Genomic DNA, 22241 nt, shown 5'->3' on the forward strand with positions numbered 1-22241 from the left:
CCCTTTCAGCTTCTTCAGTCTTCACTTTAACTCCTCGATTGGGAACCCCTTGATCAGTTCAATGGTTAGCTGTGAGCATCTGCCTCTGTATATGTCAGACTCTGGCAGACCTCTAAGGAGGCAGCTATATCAGGCTCCTGTCAGCATGCACTTTCTGACATCTACATCAGTGCCTACCTTTGGTGACTGCACATGGGATGGATACCCAGGTGGAATGGTCTCCAGTCGGCCCCTCCTTCAGTTTCTGTCCCACTTTGTCTCCATATTTGTTCCCTTGAGTATTTTGTTACTCCTTCTAAGAAGGACCAAAGCACCCACAATTGGTTTTCCTTCTTCATGAGCTTCATATGGTCTGTGAGTTGAACCTTGGCTATTTCAAGCTTCTGGGCTAATATCCAATAATCAGTGAGTAAATACCATGTGTGTTCTTTTGTGATTGGATTACCTCACTCAGGATGATATTTTCTAGTTCCATCCATTTACCTAAGAATTTCTTGAATTCATTGTTTTTAATAGCTGAGTAATACTCCATTGTGTAAATGTACCACATTTTTTGGTATCCATTCGTCTGTTGAAGAACATCTGGGTTCTTTCCAGCTTCTGGCTATAAAAATGCAGTAGGCGCCTTTTCATGCTTGCAAACACCATGGTTGATTAGCTAGTACCAAAGGCCCACAGAAGGCATGCCACTGTAAAAATCACTTTGCCTTGTTCTAGCCAGTGGTTCTCCCCCTGTGGGTTGCAATCCCTTTGGGGGTCAGATGACCTTTTTACAGGAGTTGCCTAAGACCACCAGAGAACAAGTATTTCCACAGGTCTCAGGAACTGAGCCACTGCCCCTCTGTCTCCAGGGGTCTGCCCACATGTGGAGATGTCACCCAGAACTGAATTAAAGGGTTGCAGCATTAGGAAGGTTGAGAGCCACTGTGGTCAGGCCATTATGAACACTGCTTTGTCTGTGCCAGCCATTACAGTAACTACAGCCATCTTGCCTTTGTTGATTTATGCTGCCACTCTGGGGCCAAGTTAAACCCACTGCACTTAAATCGTCCAACTGATCAGCAGTGTCTCCCATAGATGTCTGGCACGAGGAAAAGGCAACAACAAAGCTCTGCAAATGTGTTGGTACCATTGTCACCATTACAGGCTCAGTGAGGGCATGTCCTGTGGGCCTTCCCATCGTGGAGGATGAGATTTTACAGTGTACCAACTCTGGCATTACAATTTTCCTGAGTCTTAAAATCCCTTCATCAACACTAAGCCAGGGGACATCAGGCATCTCCAATTCTTCAGTAGGCCATCTTTTGACAAATGCTTCAGCCCACCATTCATACAAACTTCTGACATTAAAAATAAAACCACTGTGTGACCTTCCATATTAAACCTAGAATCTCCACTCAGTGGACCCAGATCAAGTAACTCAATTTGATCCAGTTTTGTTCTCTCCACCATTATTCCACACCAACCCATTCCTATGCATATTCCCTAGACTTCTGCTTTGAATGTATTAACAATCATTACTCTCTTTTGTAGTATAGCCCACTTTATTGTGGACTATAATTTCCATTTTCCTCTAGGGGCCTGCTTTGCCTTTAGTCTAGTTATAGATCTAGAGGCAACTATTGGTGGGCCCCAAGGGACATCAGTATTGTCTGGTATTTCTTTCAGACAAAGTCACTGCTGTTTTAGTGGACAATGAAGGATTCCTTTCCTCAGTCAAAGGCATGATTTCAGGGGATGGGGTGTGAGTATATCTTCTGCTGAGGGTGGAGACACTACTTCCTCAGGTGAGGTAAACCCTTGAGAATCTGAGGGTTGCAAGTTCTCAGCCTCAATGGGTCTTCCCATATATTCCCATCACAAGTTACAGGATCCCATTCTTTAACAACTATGGCCCTTATTTTAACCACTGACTCCCTCTGAGGCTGTGACTTAAATTCTTGCTGGAATTCAGCCAATCTTATAACAAGGGCTTTTGTTTGATTTTCTGCAATTTGAATCCTGTGGATGCTGAAAAGAAGATTATCTTCCAGAGCACAATTCTCACAATTGGTAAATCAGGATAATCAAACTCATCTGTCTCCTTAAGTTTGTAAAACAGCTCAACCATTCCTAAGTTTGGGCAGGAATGCTTGATGTGGGAGCAGGTTCCTGGATGGGGAGTTTATGCTCACCAGGAAGGAGAAACACAGCAGGTACAGCTAAGGTTGAGCTTTTGTTTCTTGACTTTCTGGAAATTGTGGGGCACAGACACCACATATGGCCCACATACATACATACATACATGCTGTCAAGATACTTTCACATATAAAATAATAGAAATAAACCAACAAAAGTGAGTATACTTCCAGCTGACATTCCAATATGGCTAAGCGAAGTCTCACAAGGCTTCTTCCTTAGATGAAGAGCTACAGGCAAAGAATGACTGCTGAGGGAGGAAAAATCAGTCTTCTCCAGGAATGAGCCGCCAACAGGTTATCCAATCTGGAGCAGTCAGCCCTAAACACATCTGCACGTAACAAAATGGAGCCAGTGACTGTATTCTACATACACGTGCATCTAAGAATAAAAGTTAAGAGGTCATGAATTGGAGAGTGACAGGGAGACACATGGGAGGAGATGGACAGGATCCATCCTCCTCAGTAGGGACAGTGTGACCTGGCGTTCATGTGCTACACTAAGGGGGGGGGGGGGGCTAACACATCCTCAGCTCCTGAAATGGACATGTTTTTGGAGCATGTTCTGTAATGGGGAAGGGGAAGCTAGAGGTCCCGAGTGGGTGGGGTCCTGTGGGCAATCCAGTGTAATGTGTCCTCTATATCTGAGTGGATAACGAAACTGTTTCATAGCAGTCTCAGACAGACAGATGTGTAGGCATACAAGGAGTCCACACAGCTATTACTGTGTTCTTCTGTTCACTCTGGTGTATTTGTCTCTTAACCTGTTTATGAGCCGATGTCTCGTGCAGGGTAGCCCTTGTGCATGAAGCACCTAGTGAGGTAAGAGACTAGGAGAAGCAGAAAGCCTAAGAACTCTGTCAAATTAGTTTCAAAGACTGAAGAACAATTCCTTCAAAAGCTTGGCTGTCAACTACCTTTGTCAATTATAAGCAAAACTGAGTGAATACCACAAGAGCCTTGGGGGGTGGGAGGATTTGTTTCTTTACTACCTGTTGCAGGGCTCAATGGCCAATACTGAGGAAAAGAGAAAACAAACTGGAAACTGGCCTGTTCCTAAAATACATAACAAGACATCTAGTGAGAGCCACTGTTGCCTCTCTATAAACCATATCTGCTGCCTCCGAGGAGGTTACAGGAACTGACAGGGCAACAGGCTGAAGAGAAGACCCAACAGTTAGACTTGGCTGGATGTGGAGAAGAAAGGTGACAGCCTAGCACAGGAACGGCCTTTCCCTAGGTCAGCCCCAAATCCACCCCACCCCTGCCTTCGTTTCAAGGTTTCACTCTTCGGAAAGAGACTAATCATTTTCATACGACTGAACTTCAGTAAGTATCAGGTTTTAAATCCTGAAGGGCCAGGCAAAAGGATATCTATGTCAAAAATGAGAAGAGGAGATGAGAGGCCGCACCACATGCTGAAGGAAGGCCTTGGAAGGCGGATGGACACTGGAAGTTGTTTTAGATCCACACAATGGCAGGCTGAGATAAGCCGGTGTTAAGGGACTCAGTGGCGGCCTGGATGTGTGTGCACTAAGGTGGGCTGCCGAGGGCTGTGCTCACCAGAAGGCAGAGAATGCGGTGGTGAGAAGCACGACATTTTATTCATATGGCATACATTTCTTCCTCCCAGTTCCACAAAATAGATCTTCAAGTTCTATATTACTTTTTCTCTGATTCCAAGGAAATCATAACATTTTCCTCATAAAGCTATAAAAATGAAAAGAAGCACTAAATTCACAATTTTTAACACACTGTCATCAAACGAAATCAGATTTATCGAATTTCATAATTTTAATACATTGTCATAGTGAAATCAAATTTATCTCTGGGGTATACAATTTTCAGCAAATGGGCTACTGTAAAAATATTAGGCACTATTCAATTACATAATAGAACCAAATTAACACTGTCATATTGGAGGGTATTTAATATAAAGCAAGATTTGCTTCCTAATTAGTTTTAAATGAAATTTATAATTTAATGAGACAAAATGGAAATAGTTTAAGTAATAAATGTTTAATCAAAGAATTTTACATATTATTAACAGCATTCATTTGGCCAAACATCTACAGGTCCGTAGAATCCTACTGTATATAAAGTGGGAATGTATCAAGTATAGACTATGAAAGTGCAAATAACAAGTCAAGGTTAGATTAACTTTTTTACATTATAAAATTAACTTGTTTACAAAATAGGCTTTGCCAAACTTTATTACTGAATTGGAAAGTCAATGACTGTGTTGTTTTTAAAATATGTACTAAGGAAATACAAACTGGATAACCATAGTTTTTCACACTCAGTGAGCCAGCACATCGTAACAGGCACTGCACAAGGTGAAGGAACAGGAGCCCAGCACACATGGATCTCCACAGGCAACCCTCCTCTGCATGTATACACACCCCCACAGGAATCCCCCCTCCTCCCCACTGGGTACTCACTCACCTCACCACGGCTGTGCAAGATCCCTCTAGGGATGCAAGTGCTTTCTACTGGAAAAGTTACAGCCTGGTCTAGAAATTTTATTGTGTTCCTATTTTTAATCCAAATAAAAAATCCTTTAATGGACTATTTCAGTTTAATATACAGTAATACACTGTAGACAAAGTTAGCATTTCCCCCCACTAACTTTAATAGGGATTCATATCAATGTCATGATAGCTGGAGAAAAAAAAAAAACATTGGGACTCTTGATATCCATGAACAATTACCAATTAAATACTCAAGTACAATGTCTTCTTGGCCATATGAAATCAAAGTACATGAATATTTCAAAAGCAAAGTTTGAAAAAGAGGTAATGAAAAGTGATAATTGTGGATACCAATATTAAAGACAATCTTTTACTTGGCCTAGGACTTCCCTGTGCACACTTAGTACAGAGATTTTGGTTTCTGGTAACAATGTGGCAAAGCACTCCAGGAGCGCCCTTGGATCTATGGTGCTTATGTTATGCTAGCTTCAGTAATGTAAGTACAAGAGCCATTCCACCAGTTTACTCTAGTTTAATTACACACTGGACCACTGTATCGTAATTACAACGAAGACCAGTATTTCTTCACAGTAGGACACTGATAACTAGGAGGCTGAGTTTTCAATACTAAACAGTGATCAAACAGCAAAAGAGTATTGCGCAAGAGAACAAACACAGTAGCATTTGCTATCTAGGCAAACAAACTGAACACTTAGTTGTCATAGTTACTGTAAAGGCAAGGCCATGGGTGGTTTCATGGAGGTCTTTGCAATTCATAGCATAGTTACTTCAGAAAGACATTGAGATTGGAATTATTGACTTACTTAACTGGCAACTATCCATTTAGGTTAGGCAAAGGCACGGTAACATGTTGCGTAGGATGTTGAATTTTTTAATAACTGTGGGATTTACTGTAACTCATGAAAACTCCAGTTTTTCTATGTTATAAAACACCATTAAAAGTAATTGCACCCGTTAGTAATTAGAATGCACTGTAAAACTGTGAAAACAAAGAACTATGATTGCACTTCCAATAAAGTGTCTCTTAAATACAGCACCGCTGTTGCTAATCAACTGTATTTTAATATTAAAATAAACTGTTTTAACAGCAGCATTAGCTTTAGTTTACTTAAGCTACAGGCTACATTTATTTAAATGCAGTCTCCATGGCAACAAAAGCCCATTAACTTCTGGACAGTCACTGTTACCGGGTGGCACCTTTTACTCCCGAGCACACTGACACTGCCCTGGAGCACACCAGGTTGCAACACACCTACACGCCCTGTCAGCGCATGAGTCAGAGTTTGGCACAATTGGACTGTGAAGAGACATGAGAAGGAATCTTTGATCATGTGAAACAGAAACTACTCACACTGGTAGATGCAGCACTAAAAGCAGCACGGACACCTCAGCTCACACTGCTTGGACAACAGGAGGGAAGAAGGCCCCTGGAGATGAGACAGACACTGAAGACACGTGATCAGAACTGTCTGGCCCAACTTCTACAATGAAGAAAACTCTTCATTTCTATAAAAAAGAGGAAGCCATCTAAGGATTAAGGAGTAAGCTTTTCATTTAAATGGTCAACTTAAGTACTGCCAACTCCAGGCTAGACAGAGCGCTGCATTCTCTCAGAATGTGGATGTCAACCTATTTATTCCATGTGTTTTCTCCTGCTCTTTTCTGACACTAAAAAGGGGGATAGACACAAAAGAAATTCCCTGTAAGGTTAAACTCGACACTGCAGCTATCATCTGAGGGAACTCCTCTGCATTCAACCCTAACATCAGTGGTTTATAACCGAGTTCAAAATAAGTGCATTAAAGTCTCTCTAAAGCATACTCCACCTCCCAGACCCCTGTACTGTGATTCACCCGGAGAGCAAATGTGTGCAATTCATACTGAATGTACTTGCTCGAGCCAGTCGCTTGAGGTCTGAGGGGTTTGACTGGCAGCATCTGGCCCGTCCCCCCTGCTCACTGCCTCGTTACTACTGTCACCAGCTTGAGACAACTCTTCCCTGGCCAGAATATTCTCCTCCAGAGGATTTTCTCCCATCTGGGCTCTTTCACCATCATGAACAGCAGCATCTTTGGACACTGATGAGTCTTCTGGGGGCACCAGTTCCATGTCCCTCACACCTTCAGACCCATCTCTTGGACAGGGAAGCTGAGGCTCAGCACTAATTTCTGTGGTTACTGCTGGAGGAATCAGGGCAATACTCTGAGGGTTCATGTCATGAAACCAAGCCATAATATTGCCAAGAAGATTGTCATTGGCACTGGGGTCCTGGCCAGCTGAGTCAAGGTCACTGGAAGAGGGACAGAAATCACTTCTTGTCTCACTGAGAGGGCGTGAACTCAAAGTGTCAGTTGAAAACGGGTCACTGTCTGCTCCTAGTCTCATGAGGCTGTCACCAAGTTCCAGCAGCTCAGAGCTGCTCAGCGCAGCCCGAGGACTCTCTGTGCTCCGGGTCCCAGAGTCAAGTCGGGAGGGTAAGGATGTGCCTATGGCTCCCAGGGATGCTTCATTACTAAGGAAGTCTCTGGCTTCCTCATCGATGGCCAGCCCAGACTCTTGCAGTGACAACTGGATGGCAAGGAGTATGTTGGGATCATCTTCATCCAAGGAACTCAGAGCCTGAGGCGACAGAAAGTATAACCACTTTAAAAAATCCAATCACATTTACCTGTCTTTTTTTTTTTTTTTTTTTTTTTTTTTTTGGTTTTTCGAGACAGGGTTTCTCTGCGTAGTCCTGGCTGTCCTGGAACTCACTCTGTAGACCAGGCTGGCCTCGAACTCAGAAATCCGCCTGCCTCTGCCTCCCAAGTGCTGGGATTAAAGGCATGCGCCACCACCGGCCGGCACCTGTCTTCTTTTATCAGATAATACTACTACTACTTTTAATTCTACAGGTTATTTTACATATTTAAATCTTACAATTTTCTCCTTGCCTTACAAATATGAAATACCAGAACCCCCTTGCACCCTATCATTGAAACAAAACTTCTACCACAGAAAGAGGAAAAAAGAAAGCAGCGTAAGAAAGCACCGGGCAGAGGAGTGAAGGCATGGCACCAGCTGCCAGCGAGACTACCTGAAGAGAGTCCTGGTTTGCAGAGCGACTGGCAGGGCTGTAGTCACGCAGGGAAGAGCTGTGCAGAACACTCATAGACGCAGAGCTTACTACGGATGCACCAGGCCTGCGGCTGCTGCCCCCCTCTGGTAGATCTGTTTGAAAACAAGTGGCACCACAGACATTCAGTTGGCTCCATACACCTATAAACTGACAGCCTTTCTCTCAGATCCTGGGAATGCTCAGCTTCACACCCACAGCTGCCTCGTTCCCTGTGGCTTCCAGCAGGACTGTGTGATGTGAGCAACAGCAGCTACCTAGTATCATCATTGCAAAATGGCGTCGCTGCAGTTTGAAGTAACTCAGGATCTACTACCCAGGCCTTTTCCTTAAGTCACGACGAACTTCAGTGTTTATGTCTTCAGATTTCATAAAATTAAAGAGTTCTAGAACTATAATAGCCTCAAGAACCAATCTGCAGGCCAACTGATCCTGATATTACAGTCTAGGCATGTTTAATGAAAAATTTAACACTTAAAAAATCAAATAATTAAAATAGTTCTGTTTTTAAGACTGGCTCTGGGAAAGCTAAGGCTCTGATACCTTGGGGCACAAGAATCTTTTATTTATTGCATTCTAATCTGGTAGGATGCCTCTTACCTTGTTTTTTTTTTTATTGAATATTTTATTTATTTACAATAGAGATGTCATCCCCTTTCCCCATTTCCCCTCCCTAGAACCCCCTATCCTATACCCCCTCTTCCTTTATGATTTTATACCATTTTGATTACATGCATGTAATAAGGCCAACTCTAGGTTGAGGGTCTAGCAATATAATAGATGCAAATAGTCAAAGAGAAAGCAAGGCATTAAACCCAGTTATGTGAACACTCCCATGATCATTGATTCTAAAGGCTTCAGGATGACCAAAGTATCTGAGCCTAATTCCCTATCTTAGCTCAAGGTCATTTTCACATCTGAAGCCTACTTCCTTGTTCTAGCCTAAAATTTAGGATCCTGTCTGAAATTAATTCTTTGTTCTGGCCTAATATCTAGATTCTTACTTGAGATTACTTCTTTGTTTTAGCCTACAATTTAGACTCCTACGAAATTACTTCTTTGTTCTAGTCTAATGTCAGATTCCCGCTTGAAGCCTACTTCCTTGTCCTTGGCCAATGTCATGTTCCTGCCAAGCAGCCCCTTTCCTTGTCCTTGGTTCATGTCAGCTTTTTGCCAAGCAGCTCTCCATGTCTACCCCCTCCCCTTTTTTATTTTGTTAACAAGACTTAGCCTGTCTTAGGTCGTTCTGACTAGAATGCCTTCCTTGCCCATCATGGAATATGCATTATCAAAGGCAATGCACTTCCGTCTTAGGTTGGTAAGGCTCTGTGCAGAATCTTACCCGTCCTTGGCTTGCCAGCCTGTTAATTTAATAACTCTGTCTGGGGGTCCATTTTCAGGTTTAAGCCATGTACTTTGGCTGCCAACATGTTCATGTTGTTAAAGATAAGCTCTAACATGGTGGGCAGGAATAAAAGTATTCCCAGGACAAGAAGGGCTAGCCTGATCAAGCTATATATGCCATTCCTGGGGTTTATCCAAAATGGAAATACTGAGCTCAGGCCATGGATAATTTTATCAGCATTATCTGCAGTACCAAAGGTCAACAGAGCAGCATTCTTTAAATTCATAATCTCAACTATGCAAAGTTAACACACCCAGAGAGGTGTTAGGATTGTGCCAAATATCCTACAGGTGTCTTTAAACTTTTTTCTAATTATAATGACATTCATTGTGAATTTCAAAAGTAACACTACTCCAATGATATTTGTTGTGACACTTGGGATTGCTCCTAACTCTTGAACCCTGAACCTCCTTCAGATAATTTGAATGGGTTATAGAGCATCATTTGTTGTTCCAGATACCTATATAAATCCTTTTGTATACTCAATACATTAGTAACAGTTTTTGTTAGATGATTAACAAAAATAGTTGTCTTAACTCCCTGTGTCAATGCTATTGCAGAAGCAGTGGTGCCTAGCTATTAATGGAATTAAAGCTGTTATACTAGCAATAATCTTACCTTGTTTTTAAATGCAGAGAAAATGTTCCAAGCATGACATAATGATACTGACTTTAAAGTAAGGTAAGTGAAGATAGAGATGGTCAGTGCCTTGATTTAAGTTACACAGCAGAGATGGGTGCAATACGCTAGGACATTCCGACTTCAGTCACTAACGCCCTGGTTTTCCTTATCCTTCACAACAGAGAAATCTCTACATCTATGGTAAACCCAAACTGCAAATTCACAAACATTGACAGCTGACAGTTTTAAAAATAAACTCAAAAGATTAAGAGAAAAAATGACACCCACTGTCCCAGGAGCTCACCAAAAGTGCTTTCGCTTGGTTCATCAGGGTCTGTTGGATTACTGAGCAGGCTATGCACATCTCCTCGACGGCGCTGCTGTCTGTGCCTCCTCCGATACTGAAATTCAGCATATTCCTGCATAAACCAAAGGTTATAAAATACAGGAGAGCATGCAAATTGTAAAAATGCAACTAAAACTAAACACACTTTCTTTAGGAGAAAAAAAGTGTGATTTTATATGCATACTATAAAATTACTTGCTTTAGAAAAGGAAACTTCAAGTTTAGCCAAGCAAAGGAAATAAAAAAGGAAGAAAGCAAAATGCAAAACTTCTAGTAGTCACAGGTGCTACTAGGGATAATTCTACTAGGGATAACTCCAGAGCTAGATATAACTGCTACTTCCATGGCCTTGTTATGTAAAATTACAATTTGTACCACAACCATTTTCCTAGATGTTAGTAGTTTTTAAAGAAATATGTGTGGGGAGGGATAGGAAGGGGGAACAGAAGTAGAAAAATGGCAGAAAACCCAGATGACAGACAAACTGTTACATACTTGCCAGACAACTGAGCTGCCTTTGTGACTGCTACATATCAACTCAAAAGTCAAAAGACTTGCTGGAAGAAGCATGTTATTCACTGGCTTTCAACTGCACACTGAGTTCCCCTTTCTCAGGCAACAACCAGTTCTATTGCAACACAGGGAGTATTTACAACTTAGCATTTGGAAGGAGACAGACTGAGACAGGTGTCTGTATGTTTGATTTACATTTGTGGTAATAGTTTATAGTAGGTTTGTTACTGCCAAAGGCTATAATCTGAGAGTATCTGCTACAGATTTCAGTAACAGAAAGTGAGAGTCAAAGAGAGGCCAGGATGTATGGCAGCAGAGTTTTGAGAGTCATTGTTGAACCTCTTAGGGCTAAACATGAGGATCCTCGCTTGGGTGAGCATGAACCCAGTTACTCATGGCGAAAATACCAGAAGTAAGAGAAATCAGGTTATATATTATACAACTTTCATACTTTACTGATCTGGCCAAATCAATCTAATCTTTATCAATCTAATCCTGTTTGTCCATCTATCCATCCATCCATCCATCCATGCATCCATCCATCCATCCATGCTAGCTTAACCTATCTGTGTGGCTGGAAACTGAACCCAGGGTCTAACCCAACCCTAACCCTCAGCAGACACTCTGCCACTGAGTTCCAGCTCTTCCTCCTTCTTAACTATCTTTAAACTTCAGCATCTACCTTTAGATACAAGTCATTAAGTGCAGTGCCCGCTGCATCACACAGGTTCTTTAACGTTTCCCCCAAGCTGAGGCATCATTTCCTCTTTTTCCTGGAGTGGGATGCTTGACACTGTTGTGTTATCATGGCTCACAGCATTAGTGCAGACAGCACATTTTTTTAGGCAAAGACAGAAGGGGAATTCACCTCAGCGAAAGGCTCATTCTTAAGGAGCACATGCTTAACTTCTAGAAGCCCCAATGCAGTGCAAAGCTATTCTGAGTAAATAAACTTCTACTGATTATAGAATACACATATTTGCAATTTGAGAAAGAAAACTTGTTCTGTTTCTAGCTATTCCCACAGAAAACCCCGAGTGTCATTCTGACAGGGTGCAACAAGCTCAGAATGTTTTTTAATAAAAAAAAATGTCTGAAAATTGCCAAGGAATCCTCAGATTTTCAAGTGAGCACATGAAGGGACAGGATGCTTCAGATGGTGTGAGAATAATAAGGTCAAGAGAAGATGAAGAAAACAAGAGAAACCCTATGAGGTCACAGGGAATGTTGCAAGATGCTTTGTTTCAAGATTATGCTCTTTGCATTAGGCCCACCATTTTAAAAGCAACAAAAAACACATGTTCATGCCTGCCACAGATTCCACCAATCAATTTAAAGAGATTCTGACAAAATTAATTTCACTGAAAAAAATGTAAATTTTTTCCATATGTAAATTTCCATAAAATAGAAACAGAAGGAACATGACCTAATTCATTCTATGAAGCAACAGTTACTCTGATACCTAAACCACACAAAGACCCAACAAAGAAAGGGAACTTCGGATCAATTTCGCTTATGAATATCGATGAAAATACTCAATAAAATTCTAGCAAACTGAATCCAAGAACATATCAAAACCATCATTCACTATGATCAAATTGGCTTCATTCCAGGGATGCAAGGTTGGTTCAATATATGAAAATCCATTAATATAATCCATATAAGCAAACTCAAAGATTAAAAAAAACGACAGGATCATCTCATTAGATGCTAAAAAAGATTTGACAAAATATGATCCCTTCATGTTAAAAGTATTGGAGAGATCAGGAATTCAAGACCCATACCTAAACATAATAAAAGCAATATACAGCAAACCAACAGTCTATATCAAATTAAATGGAGAGAAACTTGAAGCAATCCCACTAAAATTAGGGACTAGACAAGGGTGCCCACTCTCTCCCTACCAGAGCAATTAGACAACAAAAGGAGGTCAAAGGGATACAAATTGGAAAGGAAGAAGTCAAAATATCACTACTTTCTGATGATATGATACTATACTTTAGTCACCCCAAAACTTCCACCAGAGAACTCCTAAACCTGATAAACAACTTCAGCAAAGTGGCTGGATATAAAATCAACTCAACCAAATCAGCCACCTCCCTCTACTCAAAAGATAAACAGGCTGAGAAAGAAATTAGGGAAACGACACCCTTCACAATAGTTACAAATAATATAAAATACCTTGGTGTGAATCTAATCAAGCAAGTGACAGATCTGTACGACAAGAACTTCAAGACTCTCAAGAAAGAAATTGAAGAAGATCTCATGGATTGGTAGGATTAACATAGTAAAAATGGCCATCCTACCAAAAGCAATCTACATATTCAATGCAATCTCCATCAAAATTCCAACACAATTCTTCCCATAGGAAGACCAGCAGCCTCATCTAACCTGGATCCCTGAGATCTCTCAGACATTGAGCCATCAACTGGGCAGCATACAGGAGCTGATCTGAGCACCCCCCGCCCCCCCCGTTTTTTTAAAAGACACAGTTATATAAGCTAATAAGCCCAAAGATGTCAGGACTCTAAGTCAAAACTGCAAGACAACACAAAAACAACTGTGAACTGAAAAAGGCTTTATTCTTTGCTAAATTGTGTTAATGATTTAAAGAATAAAGTTTATTTTTAAGGTGAAAAATTTCCACAACCCCAAACTGTAACGATACCAAAAGAGTAAGCCCAGAATTAGTAAAGAATAATTTGTTTTATAAAGAATTAATTTATTATAAATATACTGTTATTTATTACATATTATTTAAACTTTAAGTGTGTTTAAATCACCTTATATTCTTCAAGCATATCTCCTGTCACTATTTCTTGCATATATCTAAATTACAAAGTCTCTAGGTGATTGAAGTATCGTCCGTCAGCAGCTGAGACGAGACAGCAGCCGATTTAAACAAGCCACAGGCATTTCTGATAGTAATTACTTTCATGTTTTTTCAGTTTCAAAAGACAGATCAGCAAAAGTTTCACCATCTGTCCTCTTCTTTATAAGAATTAAAGGATATCAAATGCCATTTTATAAAGCACAAAGGAAAGAGAAATTAAAATAATTGTTAAAACTATTTTAAAATCAGCCACAACAGTGGCCTTGGCAATTTAAATATGAGAAAACAGCTGTGAGACTGAGGTTTTTACTGGGTCTTAGAATATCCACTGCTCTACAGTGTCTGTATGTTACATGCTTTATCAAGCCAGCTGTGCTGGTGCGTGCATACATTTCCAGCACTCAGGAGGCAGAGGCAGGAAGATCGCTGTTAGAGGCCAGCTTGGTCTGCAGAGGGAGTTCCAGGACAGCCAGGGCGCCACAGAGAGACCTGGTCTGGACCCTCCCGCCCTGCTGCACACCAAGTTTATTAATAAAAACAGGGCAGAGTCTTGTAAGTCTCAAGGGCAGCAGAAAACAATGACAAGAAATTTACCTCAGGTTGTGGCAGTAACCTCAAGAAACTTAATGTGTTTAGACTAGAAGAACATTACAATTACATTACAATTACACATTCTAATAAATATAATTTAAATATCTATTACAAACTAGAAGACATGTTCCAAAAATTCATGCTGTAAATCTGACTAAATTCTATTTAGTAAGTAATAGCACTGAACGGGGAATGTACTAGTAGACTCCAATACCAGAGAGAGCTGCATGCAGACCTGCAGAGGCATTGTTGCTACAAAGGGAAGGGATAGCATCATTGACCTCAGAGGATTTACAATAGGCTAGGGTGCAAATGCAAGCAGGACTGCATGAAGAAAAAAAAAAAACATGAAGACAACCCAAACCCCAGAAAAACAATTACCTCAGGTGATGCAAATCCCAAATATTCCCAATCCCATGTTCCACCAGCAAAGCTACAAAGAAATTAAACATACTGTTTGATTCATTATCAGTACTGCAATTATACAACCAGACCCTTACCCTTTGGATATTAACTTTAATGCTTATCTGCTTGTAACCTGCCAGACAAATCCATATCCAAGTATTTTTTTTAAATTTTATTTATTCACTTTACATCTGATTTACCGCCCTAGCTATATTACTCCTGGGCATATACCCAAAAGATTCTCCACCATCCCACAAAGACTCTTACTCAACTATGTTCATAGCAACTTTATTAGTAATAGCCAGAAACTTGAAACAACCTAGATGCCCCTCAACTGACGAATAGATGAAGAAAATGTGGACATCTACACAATAAAATACTATTCAGCTATTAAAAACAAAGACATCATGAATTTTGCAGGCAAATGAATGGAACTTGAGAATATCATCCTGAGTGAGGTAACACAGACCCAAAAGGACATGCATGGTATGTACTCACTTATAAGTGGCCATTAGCCATAAAGTACAGGATACCCAAGATACACTCCATAGACCCAAAGATACAACTATTAAAATATAATTACTTCCAGTATTTTTGAAATTCTAAGTTGCTTTATATGTGAAAAAAAATGATGAAAAAAATAAAAATTATTGTGATACATAAAAGTGTTCTGACTGCTTTTATTTTAATTTCATAAGCATAAAAGATATTTACCCAGATATATTTATGTAAAAACAAAGACTCATGACTTTTAATGTTGTAATTATAAGAAAAATGCTTCAATTTATTGTGGTAGAAGCAGTAAAATTATGATGTGAGAAAAAATAAGCATGCCAACTTTTCGGGGACTAAATCAGCTCACTTAAGTAGCTTACAATAGCTCACTTCTCGTCCCCTTAGAATTTCATAGCATGAAAATACAACATGAACACAGCAAGTTGCCAAAGTTACCAAATTCTATGTCCCAAGGTGTTTACGAGTATCACTGCCAAGTCACTACATAATTAAATCTGACATGTCAGAATTCTCTGCATTATCAGTTCTGGTATGTGAGAAGTAACCTAATTTAGTCTGGAAAGTTATACAATGACAAACAATCATTCTGAAAAAAAATTTTTTTGTATTAGGAAGAACATCATCAGAAAGAATTTATCACATTCTTGATCAGCTATCCATATTGTAGATACAAATAACTTTTGAGAATATAAATGCTAGCTAAATAAAAAAAAGTCCTGCCACTGGAGGCTCAAGCCAGTGAGGTTTCTGCAGTGCACAAACTTTACCTGCGCCTGGGAGCATCTGGTGAGTCTGCAGGAGCAACACCACGGGCGACAGACGCCAGGAATTCTTGCCTTTTCTGCTGCACAAGGCATGCTGCCCTGATGATCTTGTGTCGAGGTGTACGAAGGTAAGGCCTATTGACTTTTTGGGCAAGGTCTTCAGTGACCATTTCTAGGTCTGTCTACAGAAAGAAGAGAACAAGAGTTACAAGCTGAATGGTTAGTAAATACATATAAAGTATATCTGGTTTCTCGATCAAGTCAAATTCTTTTGAGGTCAGAAATTAAATTTTGAAATAATTTTCTATTTAACATGCTTATTATTTTGGATGATTTTCACATTATGAAAAGATGATAGTTTAAGTCATCAAAAAAAAAAAAAAAGACAACATTCATTTGATAGACACTTATAAGATGGCAGTGGGTACAAATCACCCAGAAGTGGAGTAAGTCACCACTTGGACGGAATTTGTTATTGTCTTCATTGGAAACAAAACGAAACAGTCCAGTCCAGTCGGGGCACTGCACAAGCTAGCACACAGCTGCTGGGTGCAGCCTGTGTACAGCTGCTGAAGGACTTAAGACAAGGCAAGACTACCATGACCATGAAAATGTAGATTATCAATCAACAGAGAGCAGCTTAAAAGTGTAAAATGAAAACAGCAAGGAGGAAACTGTGGCTTCCAGCTAGGGGTGATTCTGTGAGGCCAGTGACCAATGTAAGGGTCTCTGTTTTAAATATGTAACTTTCTGAATTGTACTTTTGAAATAAAATGGGAAAGTGAACTTTCTATTCAAATATGTTTCATTTCTGAAGATAAAGCCTCCATTTATATATACTAAAAAATAGGTCACATTTGACCAGTTTGAAATAAACTAATGATGTAGAAATGTTGCACAGCTCAGAACTCACTTAAACTCATGCTGACAAATTTAAACACAAAGAAAATTTTAGTTCATTAAGTGTAATTTTTCTTTATTTAAAGCCATTTAAAAATAAAAACAACTGTTTTACTACTCATACTTAAAGTCAAAACAATTTAAAATGGCATCTTACTTGCATTAGTTCAAAAATTTCTTTCTTTGTGCTTTTAGGTTCTAAGAAAAATCCATATGGATAAGAACACTTGAGGATGCGCCGAGTTTTTAGAAGAACGTGCACTGCATCTTCGATGAAAGTGGTATCTGGACAGCCTCCTTCAGCTACAAAGACATTTAGGATGGTGTATGTTTTTCCAAATACATAATTTGATCAAACTACAAATCTAGAGACACACTCACACATGAAAGAATAATTTGTATAAATGCCTTTGCTAAGTGGCTTGCTTAAAAAGAACTCTAATTATAATTACTCTCCACAGATAGTCAGTGCTGAGGAACAAGTGGTTAACCAATGCTAAAAGCCATGAGGGAGAAAAAAGAACCAAGAAGAATAAGGAGGAGGAGAGAAGAAGAAACTGTCTTAATGAGACAACACCAAGTTATTATTGTAACATTCTATTTTAAAACTGTAAGTAAAAAGAAATTAAGCTGTAGAATCCAAGCTGAAGTATTGCTGAAAATCAAATTCAGACCTTTAGGAAGATACTACATACGCATGTACAAGCTGACAAGGAACACCCCAATATATCTGCGTGTACCATGTCTCTAGGTAGTATCTGTACTACACTATAAAATGCAAAGGGATAGAAACACCCTTTGCCTCTCATTATAATACATGTGAGATGTGTAAGAAGCAGTGTTTCATTTTTCAATTGTTACATCTTTTAATTTTCAGCTTTACTAAGTTGCTTGGAACATTTAATATGAATAAAAGCAATAATTTGCACTCACTGAATGTTTATTGTATGTCAGACACATTTCTAACCATGCGGAAGTACACATCTGAGACCTCTTCCAGCCTCACTGTGGACCTCTCCTGAGTTTGTATTAGTACAGTAGTCATATAACCTCTAAAGTCTACAGAATAATAATTAATAGGAACACCAGGCCAGTAGTGCTGCCTCCACTTTAATTTATTTAACTTTTCTCCTGTCTTATTAGAAAACTTATTTTCACAAAAAAGAGGAGGACAAATTAATTTATGAACTGAGACAAATGTAACATCAGTTTTAGGTTTGAAATGTATTTTTAACATATAAGTTATGAGTTCTTCAAAAATAAGCACACCAGAACTTATGTTCTGTGTCACTGATGTGGATATTGTGTCCCAATGATGACCAACACTCTGTCTGTATTTAGCAATTATTTAATCTCTAACTTTCAATTTGGAACTCACAAATGAGGTCCTTCCATGGCTTCACTTCTAGAGCTTAATTCTAGCAAACTGCTATCTGATGTGAAGCAGCTCCAGGCACGCCCCGCCCCTCTTTGAAGCTCTTTAGGGGCCCATTCACTTTGGCAGCACTAGAGACCAGCAGTGGCACAGAGGAAGGAAAGCTACAGTGTGGTTCTGTCTGCTACCAGCAGAGGCTGGGTTAGGAGAAGCCTCAGAGATACTAATCTTGTGCCAGCATGTACTCAGGGCCTCAGATGACTCAGAACAATGTGAGAAGCAGCTCATGGGGATACTGTCCTTTTATAGGACACTACTGCCCTCTACCACTCAATTTACTTAGCAGATACGTGCGCGCGCCCACACACACACACACACACACAAACACACTTTAAAACTTACTTTCTTTGAGAGCTCTACTCAATTGTTCCATCTTTTCTTTGGCTGTTTTAAGAAGGCGTTGTTCTAACTAAAGGAACAGAAATAAATAATTTAAATAATCTTTCTTTCTTTTTCTTTCTTTCTTTTTTTTTTTTTTTGGCAAGGTTTCACTGTGTAGTACTGGCTGTCCTGGAACTCAGTATGCATACCAGGCTGGCCTTGAACTCACAGAGATCCACCTGCACCCAGCCTCTTTCTTTATTCTTAATGGGGTATTTTAGCTCATTTGTAATGATTTGGGACATACCTGATAACTATGCTCATGGTTTTTATATCTCGTATAATAGTGCATAAATCTGTCAAGTTCCTGAAACCGTTTATGTTTCTTCTCAGCCTAGGAAACAAAAGTACATAAATGACTTTTATTAAAACTATTCTTAAAACTGGTTTGAGAGGGATTAATGTTTCATTAGTATTGGGTAGCAATGCATGCAGATGTATTTATTATTTTGCTGCTAGAATATAATGACCAACTTTAAGATGACCAATGAATCTTAAAGTTGTCTGTATTCTCTGTGATAAAACAATGAACCCCTGACTCTAATCTTCAACTTTGATTGTATGGCTTACAGCTATAGATAGATTTGTATCCCTTCAAAATTCACATTGAAGCCCTAACCCAAAATGCGACTGGCATTTGGAGTCAGGACCAATGAGGAGGAGGTCATGGGTTAAGTGTGGCCATTATTATAGAGCTATCTTAATGGAAATGGACACCATAGATCTCTTGTTCTATTTCGCAGTCATCATGACAGAGACCAGAAAGTAGGGGCCTGCTGGAAGCTGAGATGAGCACCCTCACCAAGAAAAAGTCAGGTGGAACTTTTCTTAGACTTCATAGTCACCAAAATGGAGAGAGACTAAGAGCTGGCTCAGTGGTTAAGAGCACTGGCTGCTCTTCCAGAGGACTTGTGTTTGATTCTCAGCATCCATATGGTGGCTCACAACCACCTGTAACTACAGCTTCAGAGGATCCAATGCTCTGACCATGGACACTATGTATACACAGATACACATTCAGGCAAACCACCCATACATAAAATAAAAAATTAAAAAAAATATCTAGGCTATAGTAGACAAGCAAAGTAAGACAACTGAGGGGTTTGGAGAGAAGGTTCAGTGATTAAAAGCACTGCCTACTTTTCCAGAGGATCCAGGTTCAACTCCCCGCACACAAATGGCAGCTTACAACTACAGCTTACAGTTCTAAGTGATCCAACACTGTCTTCTGATCTCTGTGAGCACCATGCAGGCATAAACATGGTGCATAGACATATGTGCAGGCAACAACTAAACACATAAAATTAGTAAGTTAATTAAAAAAAGAAACATTCCCTCCTTGGGCCTGACTGGGAAAAAAAAAAGACACAAGTATACTGTATTATACTGTATTGCTGATATTAAAATCGATTTTAAATCTTTACAAAGGCAGGCTAGAATTAAGATATTTTTCATATTTTCATCAAAAGAAAAAAAATTAAAAGAAAAAAGCTCCCAATTTTGTTTTATCTTTTTTGCTTAAAGGGCACTCTACAGTGTATTCAGTGCACTGCCTCATCGCGATGAAGACACGCAAAGCCCCCCCCCCCCCCAGCACTGGGAACACAGCCTAGGCAGCCTTACCTCCGCAGTCATCTCCTTGGATTGCTCCTCCACGTGCTGGATGACTTCATAGCGCGTGCACCTGTAATAACCTCCAGTGGAAGAACTGTGTTTTTTCCATTCTTCTAGGCAGATCCAGCAAAAGTCATACTTGCACTTTAAAAAGAAACATATGCGCATATCTCCATATATTAACTAAAAATTCACTCATCAAGTAGACCATAATTAGAAGACAATTACACAATTATAAAATGAAAATTCATCTTTTTAGGCTTATGGGTTCTGTATCAAAAAGATCTTCCAAGTCTATACTCTTCTGATATTTTATCAGTACTTCGGGTACTGGTTCATTCGTTTATTTATTTTTAAACATTTAAATCTTGGGTCTATCTTCTCTAATATGACCTTAACTTTAGAGCTGTCTAGTTATCACAATACCATGTGCTGAATACTTCATGTTTCCCCACTGGTTATATATTGGTCGTATATTGCCATCACCACACATTAAATCCCCTTGTATACATCTATCTCCTAGGCTGCTTTCTATTCTGTTCATACTCTGTGTATTCACATGCCAGCACCATACACAGTGCTTCAAGTATTGAGGTTTCATGGCATATTATCTGACAAGGCTAGCTCCCCCACTACCTTCGTTTTTCAGCATTTTCCTAATTAAACTTGCTTTGATTTACCATATGAGCATCTGAATGAAGTTTTCCTGGATGCAGAAAGACAATCTGCTGGCATTTTTGTTTGCCATCTTTTTTGTCTTAAAGAGGATTTGAAAAGATTTTCAACAAAAGTCTTGCATATTTCTAAATCTTATTTTAGATTCAGAAAGTCTATCTATTTCATCTAGATATTGCCAGGAGATATGAGAATTCTTATTTTCTGCAAGTTAATTTTGTATTTTGCTAGTAAGCTGAATTCAGCTAGTAGTAATACATTTCTAGGTATGTAATCATGCCTTCTGTATAGGTACAGTCGTATTATTACTGTAGTTTTAGGTTTTCTATTCTCATTTCTCATTCCCAATTGTCCCTAGTTTCCATATTAAGTAGTCTGGTTCTTTAATTCTCTGTTCCTCTTTTGTTGTATATCTGAAATCCTCAGATCCCTGCTTTATTATGTTAGCTTACTGGTTTAAACTAGCTTTTCTTCAAAACCTAAGATTTCTTGCTACATTGGTTATACCTTTTTTGTTGTTCTTTCTCCCCCAACCCCTGACAGGGTATCTCTGTGTATCTCTGGCTGTCTGGGAACCCACTGTGTAGACCAGGCTGGCCTCAAATTCGGAGATCCATCTGCTTCTGCCTCTTAAGTGCTGGGATTAAAGGCATGCGTTACCACTGCATGGCTCAATCATTACTCTTAAAAACTATTTTCTGTCTTAAAAACGTTCTCGTGGGGAAGGAGATGTGGGAAGGGGAACTGGGAGGAGAAGGGGCCAGATATTGGGATATAAAGTAAATAAATAAATTAACTAATAAAAAAATTATTCTTACTGGTGTTTGTTAATTTATTAATTTAAAAAACTGAACCATATTTGCAATTTAATGTTTATTTTGTATTATTTTAAAGGAGCATTATTTCTGTATAGTTTTAGCTGTAGCACTGAGGTTCTAATAAAGTAGTATTTTCACATATAAATTCTATAATTTCTTGAGTTATTTGAAAGAGTAAAAATTTCCATGGCATTTTAATAACTTCATTATTAATTTCTAACTTATTCTTTTTTTTTTTTTTTTTAGATTTATTTATTTTATGTATGAGCACACTGTCACTGTCTTCAGACACACCAGAAGAGGGTATCAGATCCCATTATAGATGGTTGCAAGCCACCATGTGGTTGCTGGGATTGAACTCAGGACCTTTGGAAGGGCAGTCAGTGCTCTTAACCACTGAGCCATCTCTCCAGCCCATTATTCTTTATGACCAAGAATATTAAACTATTTTTTTATTTTGATTATAATAATCATTTAAAATTGTTGATTTTAACAACCAATACTTAAATATTATTATTGTTTTTCTCTAATGATCTGTCAGGGAAGGTCACTGTTGCATAGGCACTTATTAGGTGACATGGCTAATATTTTTAGGAAATAATTTGAATATATACATATATGATCAGTAACTATGTTACTT

The 22241-nt window shown here is 39.2% G+C and overlaps 1 protein-coding gene across 4 annotated transcripts in view; it reads right to left on the reverse strand.

The window, feature by feature from the left end:
* Positions 1-4177: 4177 nt before the first annotated feature.
* Ankib1 (ankyrin repeat and IBR domain containing 1) overlaps positions 4178-22241 on the reverse strand; it is a 102398-nt gene continuing 84334 nt past the window's right edge. For 2 of the 4 annotated variants that reach the window (XM_076913074.1, XM_076913075.1), the window contains exons 13-21: positions 20118-20252; positions 18742-18828; positions 18456-18522; positions 16836-16981; positions 15782-15960; positions 14475-14526; positions 10115-10229; positions 7746-7879; positions 6395-7288 (exon numbers count right to left, since the gene is read on the reverse strand). In XM_076913074.1, coding sequence (XP_076769189.1) covers positions 6545-7288; positions 7746-7879; positions 10115-10229; positions 14475-14526; positions 15782-15960; positions 16836-16981; positions 18456-18522; positions 18742-18828; positions 20118-20252 — 1659 coding nt within the window. In that variant the 3' untranslated portion in view covers positions 6395-6544. Of the gene's footprint in view, positions 7289-7745; positions 7880-10114; positions 10230-14474; positions 14527-15781; positions 15961-16835; positions 16982-18455; positions 18523-18741; positions 18829-20117; positions 20253-22241 lie in introns of all 4 variants that reach the window. The other 2 variants (XM_034519172.2, XM_034519173.2) reach the window with 2 other exon arrangements.

The sequence above is a fragment of the Arvicanthis niloticus genome, chromosome 15 (assembly GCF_011762505.2).
Source record: "Arvicanthis niloticus isolate mArvNil1 chromosome 15, mArvNil1.pat.X, whole genome shotgun sequence".
Classification (NCBI taxonomy): Eukaryota; Metazoa; Chordata; class Mammalia; order Rodentia; family Muridae; genus Arvicanthis; species Arvicanthis niloticus.